This window comes from Schistocerca cancellata, chromosome 4 (assembly GCF_023864275.1).
Source record: "Schistocerca cancellata isolate TAMUIC-IGC-003103 chromosome 4, iqSchCanc2.1, whole genome shotgun sequence".
In the NCBI taxonomy this organism is placed as follows: Eukaryota; Metazoa; Arthropoda; class Insecta; order Orthoptera; family Acrididae; genus Schistocerca; species Schistocerca cancellata.
In genome coordinates, this window is record NC_064629.1 from 58,119,903 (window position 1) to 58,138,362 (window position 18,460).

The 18,460-nt window shown below is 36.2% G+C and overlaps 1 protein-coding gene across 1 annotated transcript in view; it reads left to right on the forward strand.

The window, feature by feature from the left end:
• The first annotated feature begins 306 nt into the window (after window positions 1-306).
• LOC126183811 (kinesin-like protein KIF3A) overlaps window positions 307-18,460 on the forward strand; it is a 118,242-nt gene continuing 100,088 nt past the window's right edge. Inside the window, exons 1-3 of the mRNA XM_049926059.1 lie at window positions 307-429; window positions 4,059-4,265; window positions 4,480-4,685. Of these exons, the coding sequence (XP_049782016.1) occupies window positions 424-429; window positions 4,059-4,265; window positions 4,480-4,685 (419 nt within the window). The 5' untranslated portion in view covers window positions 307-423. The remainder of the gene's footprint in view (window positions 430-4,058; window positions 4,266-4,479; window positions 4,686-18,460) is intronic.

Genomic DNA, 18,460 nt, shown 5'->3' on the forward strand with positions numbered 1-18,460 from the left:
CAAGCAACCATAACTTATTTGATGACTGCCCAGATTTGGTTTTAATTTAATACCTGTTTCTGGCAATAGCGGAGATATTAAGAATTTTACGTCTCAAATTGTTACTTCCTTTAAACAACATTCTGCCCAGGGCCAAGATGCGAGTTTCCCAGCGACAAATGAGTAGTAGCGTAGTACTGAGCCATCGCCCTCTAGTAGGGACTAGGGAGGATACTCTGCGGGCGATGATTGGGCTCGCTGACACACGGCCTAATACAGGCGGCCGTGGCTGACAACGTCTCTGTACAACAACATCTCTGGAGTTCTCAAAAGTAATCTGTGTTGTGTTTATTGTCAGATGTTGGCAACACGTTTGTTTAGAAGTAGTAAGTGATCACTTGTCAACTGTTGGAACATTGTGTTTTGGTATTAGGGACGATCGTCATGATGGTAAGCTATCGTTATTGTTTATTGCTGCATTATTACAGACATTATTGTATTTTTCACAAATAACCGAACATTTTTACTATGTAAAGTGTCTGTATAGCTGTTGTGAAACATGGAATTGTGACGACAGTTTATTGAGCCGTTATGTTTTCTTTGAGGAACATTACAAAGACTGCAATCCTTATAAAACTGACAAATGCTCTACTCTGTTTTACTTATTATAATACAGGCTCTAACTAAATGAGCAATGGATGTAGCTACCCATTTCAAAATTTAAAGTGATTTAATGCATTTAGCATTTCCATGTTTAACTTTAATTGTATTTCGTAAGCCCTTTCCACTATAAGATGCTTCTACATTTATTATACTGTTACAGCAGTTTAACTCAGAATTAGCAGTAAGTTTTAATGTTACTTTGGGTCTCTAGTAGATGCCGGAGAGAATGTATTTATTTCATCCACTGCTAAAGGCTATATTTGTGATAGTATTTAAATGCCGCCTTGATCATTATTTTGTCTAGTATTTGCATATTTCTTATTCACCATTTTGACCGGGCTTATACCACGAGTTCAGTGTAAAAATTTAAATTTGTTTTTAGTGTCAAGTCGTAGTTGTTAACAGTGGTTAGCGGTTTTATGTAAGTAGTTCCTGTCATTGTGTGTATACAATCGAGCATATGTGTTCTGTATATTGATATTTCTCTACTATGATGGTGCTGTGTTGGTGTATCTAAGAGATCTATTTTATTGGCCGTTGTGTAGGTACTTGCAGACTTCAACGTTCTGTAAACTGATCGTCTAGCTCTGTTTGTGGCCAGTTGCAGATGTCTTCCCACGCAATGTCACCTAGATGATTCTGTCTATGGTCAGCTTCCTCGTTGTCCAGTGGTTTTTGTCAGCGCCACAATTTCAAATTGTTTGGATTCGTCGCTCGACACTGTAGACCAAAACAAAAACAAAAATCTGTGTTTGCTTTGTGAGTGTATTCACAGTATACAGTGTAAAGTTACACAAGATCCTGAAGTTGCCTGAACAGATAGGGCATGGTCCAGATGATACAGCACTACCTGTTACCATAAAGCCAGAGAAGGTTGTGTGTATGTACTGCATATTTGGGAATATAGTAACCCAGTGAAATGGATATCCTCTTATAGTGACTGTAGCAACTTATAGTGTGCTGACATCCATGACATAATATTTTGCAGTTGATGAACAGAGCTTTCGATCCAAAGATTTCCTCATTTCAATCATTGAAACAGAAGAAACTGGCCTCGACCTATCACCCTTAGAGCAGTAACTTCTAAAACATGGTTTTTTACTTCAGTGAGAAGATTCACATGTTGCTTATGGCATGCATATTTTGGTACACAGTGTATATACCATATGGCATACAGGTTCTATCTTATTTACATTCTTGTTTTCATTTGTCATGCCATTAAATGTTATGTTTTTGACCATACTTCAAAGTTGATATATGTAGCTGCTATACCATTAAATAATTACCTAGCATACTAACAGTGACATTATTTTAATTTTAAATGTTGGGTTAAGATTGCATAAATATATCTTTATTTAAAACAATCAGTTTCAGTAGACTTTGCTATCATCTTCAAATCTTAAAAAATCTTTTTGCGATGAAACATGTTCATTTCACATTGGCTCTTGTGTGAAGTAGTCATGTGGATAAAACTCAGCGGAAACCTTTTATAATGTGCTGATTTTTGTACAGTGAACATATTTCATAACAAGAAGTTTTTTTAATATGTGAAGATGACAGCAAAGTCTGTAAAAACCAGTTGTCTTAAATAAAGAAATATTCATGTGATCTTAGCTGTTGAATGTTTAAGCATGTTGCATTTGGTAGGAAGGCATTCAGCTGACAGTTTTCACTGCCCATATATTTCAAAATGATGGTCTGAGTGTGATATCATCCTTCTGTTGAAACCTTGGTAACATTGGCAGACAGATCTGTAGCGTAGCCCGAGATCAGGTGTAATGTAACCTGACAAGTTGATTGCAAGTTGGAAGCCAGTGAATATGAATAAGGAATAAAGATTTTGATAAATTGATGTATTCCAGATCCTGAGAGCTATATTCACTCCATATGTAGCACATTTTTTGTTACAAGAAAATACGCAGAAAATCTGTATACTAGACAGATCTCTGGCAAGTATTACAGTTTTGACCAGAAACAACATAAAAACGAACTTACCCCTCACAGTCACTCATGAAGATGAGATTGTAGAATAGAAGAGATCCTCTTCCCACTCCATTAAAAGAATTCACCACCGCCCAATGACCCTCTATAGTTTTACAAACCGCCATTGTTTGTCATTAATCTCTACACTATGATTTACCATTAAATGATGAAAAGCCCTGGAGCCCAAATACCCTATATGAAGAAAACTAACCGGAAACTATAGGGGACACCCTGCTACACACTACTCTGTTGACGTGAACAAAACCCCTTTAGTGCCCCTTCGACCATAGAAACCAAATCATAACACCCTTCCCCACACACACATTCCCACAGGTCAATCATGCCTTCCATGCCTTGCCTTCCCAATTGCTACTCATCAATTCGTACAAGTACCACCCCCACCTCCCCTTTCCAGAAGACACCATGTACTGACTCCATGCACATCTCATGGCAAAAAGAACGTGTGTGAAAAATACACCCATCATTTACAAATGCATCATATGCACAAAACCATTTGACACAGGATGACACCAATGATACAATAGCAAAGCAACATCTTGAATGGCCAACCTAGATTACTCATACCAGGTACCCCTCCTAATGGACCTCCAAATATTATGACAATGGCACCACCATGTGTACTGATTCCTGGTTCAAAAAGCAGAAAATTTCGTCAGCTTCATCAGTTCACCACACTGAAGACACCTCGCACACTTTGTGATTAGGCCATATAGCTGTAGAAATTTTGTAGTTGCTGCCATATCCTCGATCATCACAGACACTAATGAACAACTGTTAAATTTAATCATTAGATCCATACCTAGCAATAAATGACAAACGCACGAAATTAAATTCAGAGAACGAACCAATTTGAGATGACAAACCAACAGTTCCACATCCAATAATAAATCGGTAGCCAGTAACTACCAAGATTAACATACCTCACTAACAGGCCAGTAATGGCAACAACAACCACCACCACCACCACCACCACCTATACCTCCACCACCACCACCACCACCACCACCACCACCACCACCTATACCTCCACCACCACCACCTCTGAAAACACCAAGTACTACACAGCGAAAAGTCCAGTGACACACTGACATCACTTACAAATAAATTAGGAACACAGATATTGTATACTAGAGTGCGCAATCACTTCCTCCGAGATGCTTTCTCCAAACACAATCCATTTCATTGATGCCATGCTTCGGTGATGACACACAAAACAGCTATGTCACAGGGCAAATCCGACGGGTAGTATTGCAGTTATCGGCTGATCCAGCTCTTACTTTAAAGGTTAGCAAGAGAGGTGCAATAAATGCTAGCGCCATTTTGAACATGGTCAGTCACTGATGGTTACATTTTGCAATTATATATTAAAAAAAAACACTGTAATTAACAATATTGAAATGTTTTCATTTCAGAAAGCTGAAGATGGAGTTGTTGAGAACGTTAGAGTTGTTGTGCGAGTCCGACCAATGAATGAGAAAGAGAAAAGTTCTGGTTATCGACAAATTACTACTGTAGATTCTGTTAATGCAACAATTTCTGTTGTAAATCCTCAAGCGGATGAGCTAGAACCACCAAAAATTTTTACTTTTGACGTTGTATTTGATACAGATGCAACACAGGTATTTATTAATATTTTTGTTATTAATTATTGCAGAGAGTTAACGAAAGCTTTGTGTTTTTGTGTAGCAATACCTTTCTTGGATGTTGCTTTGATACATTTGTCAATTTATTTTTTGCAAACTGTCATAATATTATCAGTGTAGTAATAGTTATTTAAAGGATTTAACATTATTTTTGTAAAAATTATATTAATCTATTGTGGTTGTCTTTCAGCTTGATGTTTACAATGAAACTGCTAGGCCAATAGTAGACAAAGTAGTGTTGGGTTATAATGGAACAATTTTTGCATATGGGCAGACTGGAACCGGAAAAACATATACAATGGAAGGAAACTCCTCTGCTCCTGAACTAAAAGGCATAATTCCAAATTCTTTTGCACATATATTTGGTTACATTGCGAAAGCAAATGGAGACAGGAAGTAAGTTCCAATGAGAGAAACTTTAAGCTTTTTTGCTTTTTTGTATATACTCAAGCAATGGATCCTAATTTGTGTTTCTTATTTAAACTGTATGTTTAGAAATTATGCAAAACAAGGGAGTTATTTACATTTGGTGTTTAACACATTACTGACAAGAACACTATATTGAAAGAGTGGACTGTTTCGATCAGGGGTAATGCAATGTTCACATGACTACCATCTCTGCAGCTCAGGCCAGAATGCCATTGCATTCCAGCCCAAGTTTGTGTGTGTGTGTGTGTGTGTGTGTGTGTGTGTGTGTGTTTTTTTTTTCCATTTTCCATTTCTGCATCCAGTGCTCAAAGGCTGGTGTGTAGGTGTCTTTTCATTGTGCCTGTCTGCAACTTCATGTGTTACTTTTACAGTAAGTAACAATATGTCTTTTCCTTATATTGTGGATATTCCAAACTGGATTTTCTGTTGTTTAAAAAACCCTCAAATATCTGTGATTACCAATGAGTGATGTAAATTAGAAAGGTCCACCACACTCCAGTCTCCAGTCCAACCAAAAGAAAAGTTAAAACAGTTGTAGCTGGGAGGCATGTAATGTTAGTCTATCTGGTACTTGGTAACATAATTCCAAAATATGAAATGATAAAATTTTCACCATTATGTTATCTGTAGATGTATTTTTGTGTGAACAAATAATGATGGTATTTGTATCATATGCTGTAAGATCAGTAAATTCAATAATGCCGTATCTATCAGAATCGTGTGTTAGGACAAGTACAAGCATCCAATGTCATAAGACATTTGCAATGCTGTTTCCTTTGTGTGAGATGTGCTTTCATTTCCTGGTGTTACAGACCATGTGTATAAATTTTGTTTTTAATTGTTCTGGACATTGATGATCTGAGTTTTAAACTATTGGTCAGATCTCACTACTACAAAATATTGTGTGTCTGTTGCCAGTTCTGATATTCCTTTTTGACAAGAGCTTGAAGTACACATCAGTGTGGTACTGAACTCTGACAACTATTATCAGTTCACAAATGAGTGAAGCTATTATTATGGACCCACTTAGATTCTTAATGTACTTGTGTGGTGTGTTAATGAAAATGGTATTACAGTTGGTAGGAAATATTTGAAATACATTCTTAGTTTTGAAACAAAACAAAAAAATTTAAAAGGCTAGTTGAAGAACAGTATGATGCTGAGATTTGATTATTAGTCAGCTTGTCAAATGTTGGTTTCAATATAACCTACTGTGATTTGATTCTCAGTGGCCACAGAAATATGGCAAATAGCATAATGGAAACAATAGTATTAAAGACTTTGTAAACATTGTGGAAAGATTTGCAAATTTTAATTTCTAAATCAAATAACTTTTTTGCATGTGCAGCTTATAGACAACTGTTGTTTCTGTTTCACTTACTGTTTATGACCTTATTAAGAACATGGTTTCTTTATATTTTCTTTTATGTCCTTTAGCATTGATCAGCTTAACTGCAGAATTATGAGCCTAACCATTTGAACAATTTTCCTGCAGGCTTCATTGAATGATAATGGCTGATATTATAATGACAAGTGCACAGATGTGTGGCAGTGAGATCTGCTTGTCCTATGTATACAGTTTGAGACATAAATGAGGACATTATTTTAAAGACCTCATTGTTTGTCGGATGAGTTACGGACTGTGTTTAATGTTTAGTGATATTAAATCTTTATGAAGTGAAAATGTAACAATGAAAGGTCTAGGTTGAAATGAAAATGTATTGGAGAAACAAGTGAAACAGTGGATAATCCACAATTTAGCTATACAATGTTCCTAGAACTCCAGTATCAAAGGTGCCATTGTCATAATTTGCGTTGGTTAATAGGCAGAGTACATCTAAGAAAATGGCTGCAGTGCTGTACCATATTGCTCTGCATTTGCGCACAAAAATACACTGATTTTGCAATGGAGCTGCTTTCGTTTCATGGTGGCCTGTATGGAATTGGAGCTAAGCTCCAAAGTACATTACTTATTTGTAGGTTTTTCAATGTACAGTTTTCACTGTTTATTGATCTTGATATACGGAAATATGAATTTGAGTTTATGACTTAGCGAGAGACCACATGCATGAATAGAGACCATATGCATGAATATTTGCCTATCTCTGATACTGTACTGATACTTCCATGTCGTGGTGTACTACTGCTGTTGTCATCACAAAATATTGAGATATCGACATGATATCTTTCTATATGCGAATACTCACAGGGGATAGGCAAAATAACATGAACACTTGTACTTACTTTGGAGTGATTTATTAATAAGGGGTTGGACCCCATTTGCCCATAATACAGCTGTGATTCTTCTTGGAATACCGGCATACAATAATGTGTAGCCTCCAGCGGAATGTTGTGCCACTCTTCGATCAGAACTTCTTCTAACTCCTGTAGGACGAGGGAGGTGGAAATCTGCTCCGGAGTCTGCACTCCAATACCGCCCACAAGGGTTTGATAATGTTCAAGTCTGGGCACTGTGCTGGCCACAGAAGACGCTGCAGTTCAGTTACATGCTCCTCATTTCATGATTGTACTGTCCTGGCTGTGTGAATGGGTGCATGATCGTCCTGAAATGTGACATCATTGTTGGGGGCAGCATTTGAACCGTGGGGTGCACCTGATCACCTAAAATGTTCACATAATAGTTGGCTGTAACACGCTCTTTGAGAGTAATGATGAGACCAGCAGAATACTATGATGTCGCTGCCCACACCATCACACTTCCACCTCCATGCTTAACCATTGGAATCAACCAATCAGGATTGTAAGCTTCTTTTTGCGTTCTCAGATGCAAACCTGGCCTGATGTTGACTCATTGCCCATATGACATGTTTCCACTGATCAGCTGTCCAGGATTTATGCCCCTGACACCATGTTTTATGCTGCTTTGCGTTGGTTGTTGTCACTAATGGTTTCGGTATAGCAGCTCGTCCATGAATATTAGCTTTATGGAGCTCTCAGTGGACAGTGTCGATAGACACAGGGTTTAGAAGATGGCTATTGAGCTTGGCAGTCACTTAAACTGCAGTAGTTTTGTGTTCTTTTGACACAATTCGTGTTCGTGTAGGACGATCTCTGCCATTTAGTTTTGATTTGCGCCCACTGTTATGTTTACACCATGATGTCTTTCATATTTTGTGTAGGCTGTCATGACTGTTGAAACAGTTGCTCTTGAAACCTTGGCCTCTGTGTGCAAATAAGAAGTGTGCACTACTTGTAAACAACCTGCACTGATGCCTAGTCCGTACTGAACATGCATGACACGTGTCTTACTTGTGTTGTTGACCGTCAAACACAAACATCCCATTACTACCACTGTTCACATTATTTTGCCTATCCCTTGTGTAGATACAAGATCAATTTGGATTAAAAATATAAAGGTGTATAAACTAACAAAGGGACCACACATCAGTTGTATTTTTGTATTTTTTATGCTTACAGTACGTGAAGTTTAGAACTCAAATATCAGTTAGCCAAAGCAGTTCCATGCAACTCCCAAAAATTCTTGAGAAAAATGACTGTGAAGTTTTCCGAGCATCTCGAGTACTCCGAAGTCAGGTCAACTTTTTGACGGGTTGCATGGTTCTGTGGTAAAATGCATGCCTGTTATTTGGGCAGCACAGGTTCAATTCCTGGCCGATGCAAATTTTTAAACAAAGGTGCATCTTCTACAAGTATTTCCTCAATGTGTAAAATGCTTAAAAATGGGGAAGAAATCGGTACTGCTCGAGATTGGTAATAGCTGGTTTGAATCTAATTTCGTTCATTGTTGTTTTTCTTTTTTTTCTATTCATTTCGAATATCTACATCATTTAAATATAAATTCTTCAACTGTGTGCATACTTAACACATATGTCATTATAATTTTTCTGAAAAATGTATATCTTATTTCTAGTTACATATTGCATGCAAAAATACAGTTTCATCGCAAATATAAATTCTGAATTACTTACTTTTTATAAAACTTTAGTAATAAGGATTGTTAACATTAAACATGCACAATTTTTTCATCTTTATCTACTTTATGTATCACAAAAATTCTTGTGGAATATGCACCTTTGTTTAAAAATTTGCACCAGTTGGGAATCAAACTGCGCTCACCTGTGTGGGAGACGTTCATTCTGCACAGAGCCACATGGGGTGTCGAATAAACTGATCCCGTACGTAAGGTATTAAACTCAATTTTCTTGAGAGCTTTTCAGAGTTGCAGGATATGCTTTGGGGAGTTAATATTTGAGTTCTGAGCTTCATGTACCATAAATATAAGTATTACAAAAAACTGATTTCCTTGTAGTCTCCTTGTCAGTACATACGAAAACTACTGATACAAACACGTTATGTAGATTGCAATGTTAATACACAAACATATACCTCAAACTGGCCAATCTATATTACTAAAATGCTATCCTGGAACCCATTACTGATTGCGGTGTAGCGGTAACAAAAGTTTGATTTTTAATACTCCACATATTTAATGACAAAATTTAAAATGCTGTTATACTCTGCTCAGTTAGAAGTATGCTCTTACATTAAAAGATAACACAATAAGACATGTATTACAGCTAGAAACTATGTATTTGTCTCGAGGCAACGTAACTGAGAGCGCAAATATACAGACTAAATTCATCCAGTATTTGAGAATGAAAGCGCTTGTTGACTTCCGACAAAGATTACATGTAATTTCAAACGCTTACGAAACTTTTTCTCGCTGGTACCAACCACAAAAATGATGGAAGAAAAGAAGTTTATCGTTAACAGTATTTTTGCTGTTTTTGCAATAAAACTTCAGCATCAGACATGATGTTTTATTATTTCTTTACTACTAACTCTGTTCACAACATAGTTTACAGAGGGTATCCATATATACCATTTAACATACATGCAAAGTTATGTCATTGTACAACATGCAGTTCAGGAGATATGAAGTCTAAACATTTAGATTCATAAAAAACCAGTTTCTACTTAAATCTTCAGCATCAGGCATGACATTTTAATTTAGTACTTCTTTACTGCGAACACTATTTGCAGACAATATCTACCTATTGTTTCTTGAAGTTTTCCTGGGAAATCAAATACTTCCTCTTTTTCAGGAGCGCATATAGGATATTATTAAGTAGAGTATCATTATATTGAGTGACAGCCTTTCAACCATTCTCAGTGTGAGTCATTTGTGTTAAAAGTCCTGCAAGAGACTCATCTCAGGAATGGCTGAAAGGTTATAAGCCGAAAAAATGGATACACCTGTTAAGGATATCCCAGATGCACTCCCAAAAGGTGATGGACTGTAACATTATATCACTGAATGTACAAGAAAAATTATGTCATTGTACAATACATAGTACAGGAGATACGACAGCATAAACATTGAGTTGTGTGAAAACTAGTTTTGCAGAAATGGGGTGCTAATTACTCAGTTTATATTCATCTGATGTTTCATAATGAGAACACTAAACAATGCCCGACAAACTTTAAGCACAATTTCAAACATTCTGTAAACTTTTTTTTTCACTTACATGCTTAAATGCAAATATTTAACACTTTTGTAAAGTAATCAGATGTTTGAAGCAGTTTTATGCATAGCAGCTAGATTCTTCAAAGACAGGAGGGTGAATACTATTGTATTATGTGAACACTAATATATTACGATATTATTAAAATAACCACTTTTAGAATCTAACGTGAACATAAGACTTCCTTTTTGTTTGTTTTATCACCTGATAGCTATAGACCGTAGGCATTGTTCGAGGTGCTTGCCTCCAAAGTTTCATAAAAATGAAAACCTCTGTATTAAAAATATGTAATAAAGTCAGAATATGAGTTCCAGCTTCATCAAATTTTTGACATGATTTAAGTTTTGGAGACCACTGTAATAAATAAATTAAAGAAAGGACATTCCTCGATTAGATAAGCTATAACAGGCATAATAAATAATATAATGTGCAGAAAGTTGGTGTGTGGAGTTTTCTTTGGGATGAACATGCAAATGTGCTACTGGGGAAAAAACTAAGGTAAAATACTAAGTACACGTATTTGATGTCACGTGTTTTGCTTGCAGTAAGCATTAAACTTTATAGTTGTTTCATTGTTATGTACATTAATGATTACTTTTTTTTTTTACAGAAAAAGAAAACGTGGTAAAGTTTATTTAAAAAAGATTACTACTTAGCTGTGGCATTTTATTTTCTGTTTACATTTAAAATTTATGATCTGAATAAGAACATGAATTGTAAACATATCTGGAACAGTGTTTCAAAGAAGATGCACATTCCTGTGACAAACAATAACATAATCTCATTCAGATTCATTATTACAGTACAAAATTTCATAGCAATTGATGACTTCATCTTTTAACATAACCCTCCCTCCTTCCCTATCAATGTCCCTATCGTCTGTGTGGACATGTAGGCTTAGTGATAAAGAAGTATTTTTGGCATAGGAACTTGGTTAAGGGAAACTGTTCTCTGACCAGTCAAGCCTGTTTTAATTTTTATTGTTCGAGGCCTAAATGTGACAAGTTTTACAACAACTGTTACTTCTGCAGGATTTAGGTTCTGCTTTGGGTTTTATTCTGCAAGTTGTAGTGATGGTCTTTCTGAGAGTGTGACATACGAAACAGATAGTTCGTGTCCAGTGTGAGGGCAATGATGGTTTGACTTGGGAGGATTTTCTCTGAAGATTTCTATCATCTTGTTGGGGAGTGGTTTTTTTGTGGCACAAATACAAAGCTGGTAGCCAGTAGGCAAAAATTTATAAATTGGACTATAGACTGAAACATATTCTTTCCCTGAAAATGAAAAGTTCAATAGTATTTTAATGTGGCGATGTGCGAGTTGTTCAAGAATAATGGCTTCAGTGTGCTACGTCTTGGAAAAATGTGGTATCACAGTGTAGGAGTGTTGTGCAGAGCAAGCAGAGATAGTTTGGGATTGCCTCTGCTATGTTAATGTATCTCTGTAGAACTATCTTGATAGGTGTAATTACTGACTTTATGGTAGAAATTATCCTTCAATAACAAATCATAAATTCCTCACCCCTAGCTGTGCTTCATCTTATTCACCTAGATCCCTTTTTTTATGACGCCAACCTCATTGTGGTTGATAAAACTATCATCTTCAGCATTGAAATAGGTCTCAACTAGCCATCCTCCTTGTAGACATAGGATTTACAATTGCCATAATGTCCACATTGAGTGAGTTTCCACCAACTTTGTCACCTCCACCTGCAAGCTTTGCTGAATCCAATTTCACAAGTCCACCTTGACCTCCAGTGAATGCTTATGTACCTTTCTAGCCACCCCTTAAATTAACCATGTCAAATCAGTTAATAACTGTGCCAATGTGGGACAATAGCACAAGAAAAATAAGAATAATTCTACCTTGTAAAAGTTACAGACTAAGAAACAAAACCAAAGTGTAGGTCAAATGAGGTTTTTGTTATCTACATCCTTTACGGAATCCATCAAAAATGCTGGCATCGAACTGACAACAATGCCCTGTACTGCACATTGCAAACACTGTCTGTAGGTGTTAGAGCAAAGGATAAACTGTCACAAGAGTCCACCAGTGGTACTACATAGATTATAACTAACATATAATCACAATTTGACTCCTGTGGCAGCTTATCACAGTCAGAGGGTTCAAACAAGTTCCAAGACAGTTACTGTAAAAAAATCAGGAGAGAATTCATTCCTCATTATTGCCAAATCCAGTTTGTGCCTCGTCTCTGACGACCTTGCCGTCAATGAGATTTTAAACTCTATCTTTCCAAGTGTTGTCTTATTTTTCCCCTGAGATATGATATAAGAGTGTTCTTGCTTAATGATCTGAAAACTGTATGATCTTACTAGTCTCATATTTGTATACATGGAACCTGTACTTACAATGAAATGGAGTTGCAGTATTTGAAGAGGAAACTGTGATACATCCTTTTTCTGTCAACATTAACAGAGTTTAAGAATTGACTGTCTGAGGAGGACTTTTTTAGAATGACCCACAATCATAGCTCTGAAATTAATGTTTCGAAGAGCAAAATACTGAAAATTTTTGAGCTCATTTATTTTGTAACTATATGATTTATCCGAGGTAATATTTGAAGTTACGACACAATTTGTCACCATTTCATGTACAAAAAAGTATATTATACACTAATTTACATGATGAATAACTACAGAAATTGCTTCAGAATTTGCAAGCATGATATCAGGATACAACTGACAGGAATTCAACCTGACACTAACAAACTCGTTAATGAGCCATAGCATCAAGGTCCAGAAATTTTTTAAATGGTTTTGAAATTAAACTGGTCCTTTTGTAACTCTATTCACTGTTAGTACATAAACAAACAAGTAAGTAAATGGTAATTGAGATCTTCATTTTCAATTTTTATAAACTTAAGACTGATTGGTAAGTTGGCCTTGCTGTGCCATCTTAGCCCTTTATAGTTACTCTTCTGTAGATGTACATGATCATGAATAGGTTAACAGTTTGTTGTATTGATCACTGGCAGCAAATAGACATGAGCTCCTTGAGGATGTCGACATCAGTACTGGTATTAATGGTCATGACACAGTTGTGGTAACAATCGGTATCGGTACCAAACTATAAAAGGCAGCTAAAACAAAATCTCTCTCTCTCTCTCTCTCTCTCTCTCTCTCTCTTTCTCTTTCTCTCTCTCTCTCTAAACTAGATTTTAAAAAATCGATAGTGTCATATCTCATAGGGGAACTTGAAACTTTCAGCACAGGGTAGGAGCATGTAGAGGAACTATGGCTCAAAGAATAATTGACCATGCCCTGGATAATATGTACTCAGTAGAACAGTTCATAATGGGAGGGACCCTCAGTGGTATACAGTCAGGTTTCAGTGACTAATCTAGCAGAATATCGTCAAAAGATCTTTCACAAAACCCAAAGAAATTGTGGTTGTATGTAAAGGCTGCTAGTGGCCCCTAAGTTAGTGTCCAGTCTCTAGTGAATGAGACAGGAACTAAAATAGGATAGCAAAGCCAAAGCTGAAATCCTTAACTCTGTTTTCAAATGTTGCTTTAGAAAGGAAGACCCAGGGGAATTGCCCCAATTTAATCTTTGTACCACTGGAAAGATAACTGAAATGAGTAGAAGTGTCATTGGTGTTGAGAAGCAACTGAAATAATTAAAATTGTACAAAACTCCAGGACCCGATGGAATACCTGTCATATTCTAAATTGAATTTGCAGTTGAGTTAACCCCTCTTCTAACTATAATGTATCATTGATCGCTTGAACAAAAACTATGCCCAGTAGGCAGAAGAAAGCACAGGTCACACCTGTCTACAAAAAATTAGTTAAAGTGGGCCACAAAACTACTACATTTGACATCGATTTGTTGTAGGATCTTAGAACATATTCTGGGCTCAAACACATGAAGTATCGTGAACAGAATGGCCTCTAAATCCCGAGCAGCATGGATTCCAAAAACATCGATCATGTGAAACCCAACTTGTACCTTCCTCACATGACATATTGAAAGCTTTGGATCAATTTAGTCAGGTAGATGCAGTATTTCTTGATTTCCGAAAAGCATTTCACTCATACTACACCTATGCTTATTGTCAAAAGTTCAGTCAATGGGGTATCAAGTGAAATTTGTGACTGGATTAAGGACTTTTCAGTAGAAAGGGTGCAGCATGTTATTTTGGATGAAGAGTCATTGTTAGATGTAGAAATAACTTTGTGTCTGCCCCAGGGAGGTGTGTTGGGACGCTTGCTGTTCATGTTGTATATTAATGACCTGGCAGACAATATTAATAATAACCTGAGACTTTCTGCCGATGATGCAGCTATCTATAATGAAATACTTTCTGAAAGAAGCTGCATAAATATTCAGTAGATCTTGATAAGATTTCAAAGTTGTACAAAGATTTGCAACTTACTTGAAATGTTTAGAAATGTAAAATTGTGCACTTCACAAAACAAAAAAACATAGTATCCTGTGACTATAATGTCAATGAGTCACAGCTGGAATCGGCCTACTCATACCTGGGTGCTGGGTGTACACTTTGTAGGGATATGAAATAGAATCATTACATAGGCTCTGCTGTGGGTAAACAGGTGGTATACTTCATTTTATTGCTAGAATACTAGGGAAGAGCAATCAGACTACAAAGAAGATTGCTTACGAATCATTCATGCGACCCATTCTAGAATATTTCTCAGTTGTGTGGGACCTGTACCAAACAGGACCAACAGGATATTGAACATGTACAGATAAGGGCAGCAGGAATAGTCACATGTTTGTTTGACCTGTGGGAGAGGGTTAAGGTGATGCTGAAAGAACTGATCTGGCATACTCTTGAGGATAGATATAAATTGTCCCAAGATAGCCTACTAACAAAGTTTCAAGCAGCTGCTTTAAATGATGACTCTAGCAATACACTACAACCCCCAATGTATCACTCACATAGGGATCATGAGGACAAGATTAGAATAATTACAGCATGCACAGAGGCATCCAAACATTCTCCCCATGCTCCATTCTTGAATGGAACAGGAAGAATCCCTGATAACTGGTACAATAGGACAGACCCTGTGCCATGTATTTCACAGTGATTTGCAGAGTACTAATATAGATGTAAATTCAGACCTGAGGACTTCTAAAGATTTACATTTCAGTGGGTCTGCCATTAACAAAACGGTAAGAAATGCTTTTGTAGAACATCCTTGGATTGTTTTTTCAATGGAATATTATATTTCATTCACTGTTTGCATTTTCTGCTTCTTTATAAGTCTATCTGTAGTTGTTTCATGCCAAGTCAACTGCAACAATCACTATCTGGACTGTGCGATGTATTCTTGTGTTAAATCCTCTTGTGGTTACATCATATGTCACATGTCAGTGTATCACTCCTAATCAGAATGGTAGAAGTATCTTATATCATTTTGTATTCATGCATTATATTTTCTTTGAAAAGATGTACTCAATATGAAATCTGCTCTGTTAGTCATTCTTTGGGAAGACAAGAAACAAGATCATATTTTTGTGAATAATCTCCCATGCATAGTCTGGAAATGTGTCTTCTGTTCTTACTGCCAGATTTTTGTTGTTTTTCTGATGTCTTGTTTTAGCAAAATAATGACAGATATGCAATGGATCTATTTGCGCAACAGCTTTATTTAGTGCTCAACAATTTTGGATGTTGTGTTGCCAAACAATTGTGCTCTAAGTTGCCTTCAGTTGTCACCATGCTTTCATTACCATTTCTCATTGCATGTAACAAATGTTCTACAATTCATTATTGAGTACTTACGACATTCACTGTGATATAGTTTTTGGATTGTGTATGTGAGACAGTGTATGATTTACAGATTTGTGAGAAATGTGGTTAAATAAATTTCCAGAATATATTGTGGAACAATGAGGGTTGAATCATCAGAAGAAATGTTATGAAAAGTTACAGAAATTTCTATTAGTCAAATTCTTCCACTTAGTCCTAAGACAAAAAAACTTGTGTATGTGGAAATGCAGTATCCAAAAGTAGTAGTCAGATTGAAAAATCGGGAAATGTAACTGGAAGATATTCCCAATATTAGTGAACAAGCCTTTGATGTGTTATGTGCAAATTGAGCTTCATATACAAAATGTTATGAAAAGTGGAGTATACTGAAAAAAGGATTAATTCTTATGGAAAAATAAGCTACTTGTGAAATACTGGACTGTTTACCAAACCGCTTTGCTTTAGTGGTTGCCAAAAAGTTTGGTTTATAAAAATTTTATAAAAAAAAAGAATGTCCTGAGGCATCAAGGCATACACAGTTCTCACAGATTAGAGTGCAAGAATGAAATGGAGAGAAGAATAGACTTCAAATAATTTTTGATTCTGGAAAGAGGGTTATGATACACCACATCAGATATGGATACTGGTTTGTGCAAAATGTTACTTTTATTAAGCAAAAAGGTGGTTGATATTGTGATTCATTAAAGAATATGAAACACTACAAAGTGTTTCAAGAACATTATTGATTAATTACTCAACACATCTGGTTTTGTAATAGATCAAGCTCCACATTCCACAACTATAACTCCATTATCATGAAATCCATCTATGGAATTCAGGGAGGGCTCTATAATTAGATAGTTGCAAACCAATAACTTTGAGATTCCATCAAATGCCATGTCTTGTGACAAATTTTTGAAGCTAGATCTATTGAAACAAGCGTAACCACAAACTTGTAATGTAGGTTCAGCCCCATTCAGTTTCTCAGGGCAGTTAACAATGCCAAAATGGTAAAGGAAGACATCATTTTTAAGTTACCTGACACACTGCAGCTGTTGGGCTGCCCTCTCCGAAATGTTTCCCAAGTATCTGGAAGAATTCTGTGACGCATGTGCATAAACTCAAAAAAGAAAGTGAAAACTAGCTTGTTGTTCTGACATGAGTCACTGCTGACAGGCGGACAACTAACATAGTATCACTGTTTCAGATAGTTGTGAAAGGTGTAGGTGTTTAATTTGTAATTCTCCTCTGCAAAATTAATTAAAATTAATCACTAAATTTAGCAGCATCAAGTTTAAATTACTGTTACACATATCCACATTTCAATTTTCATACTGGCCACTTGATTCCTCACCTTAATATTATTGTAGTACATAGTACCTCCCCAAATGTGATGCATGTGTTTCAGCCTCCATGTATTACTGCTTTCCTTGTATGAAAAGAAAATAAGAACTGTGTTGCAGAGTGGCTTTATGAAGTGTGCTTGTTTTAAGTAACGATAAATTTCTTCAGTGTGTGGCAACTTCATATCTCAAGGTAATTTGCATACCACTCGATAAAGAAGTGTCAGTTGAAAGTTTGTAGGTACCTGTCTTTTGCAATCCAACTTGAAGTGTTATTGGTTCACATGAAATAAATCTTTTCTTTTTTTTAAAATTATGTATACCATTGGTGCTGACTGTGTCCTCTGTTAGTTCGTGGTAGCACAACCTCACAAATATAATTAAATGCACAAAATTGTGGATTTTTTAAAAGTATTTAAAGTGTTTCAAAAGCAATACTGGACATTGCCATGAATTCCATGGTGTAATTGGGAAATGTATATGGAATAGGTTGTGTCAATAGAAAATTTGTATAAGACTGTGGCTTTAATCCACATTTCCTGCAGTCACTTTAGATACCAGGCTCTCCGAGCCTTGACTAAAACTGCCATTGTTCCAGATGTTTCCAAACAGTACTACCAGATATTTTCATTACCAGAAGTTCACTCGTGGGTTTATGAGGGATTAGCATCAGCAGAGGAATGGAGTCTGAGGAAGTCCATTGCTTACCATGCTACAAGGGATGTACAGGGTGTCCCATTTATCTTGACAGCCTCATATAATTTTTGTTCAGAAGCAAAATAAAAAAGAAAACTGATTTTAACAGTGTCTGCTTGAACATTTACACACAACTTTCCTTGTGATTCAATCCTTCCATTGTGGCCTGTGTCTTTCTGAACAGGAGTTAACCAAGACCTCCTGACACAACACTTCTCTCAGATCTGTAAAAAAGTTTACAAGAAAGGATACACAAACTTGATGATTAGAAGTACCCTTGATATCAGCAGTGGAAATCTCCATTAACTTGTTGCATTATTTTCTTGTTGAGAGGCCATAAAATATTATGCATGAGTGTACTAAATGTGAACATTTTAAATAATGATGTGTATTCATTACATGTCCCTGTAACTGACATAATTAGGATATTTTAACAGTTCTCAGCTTCTTTTGTCCA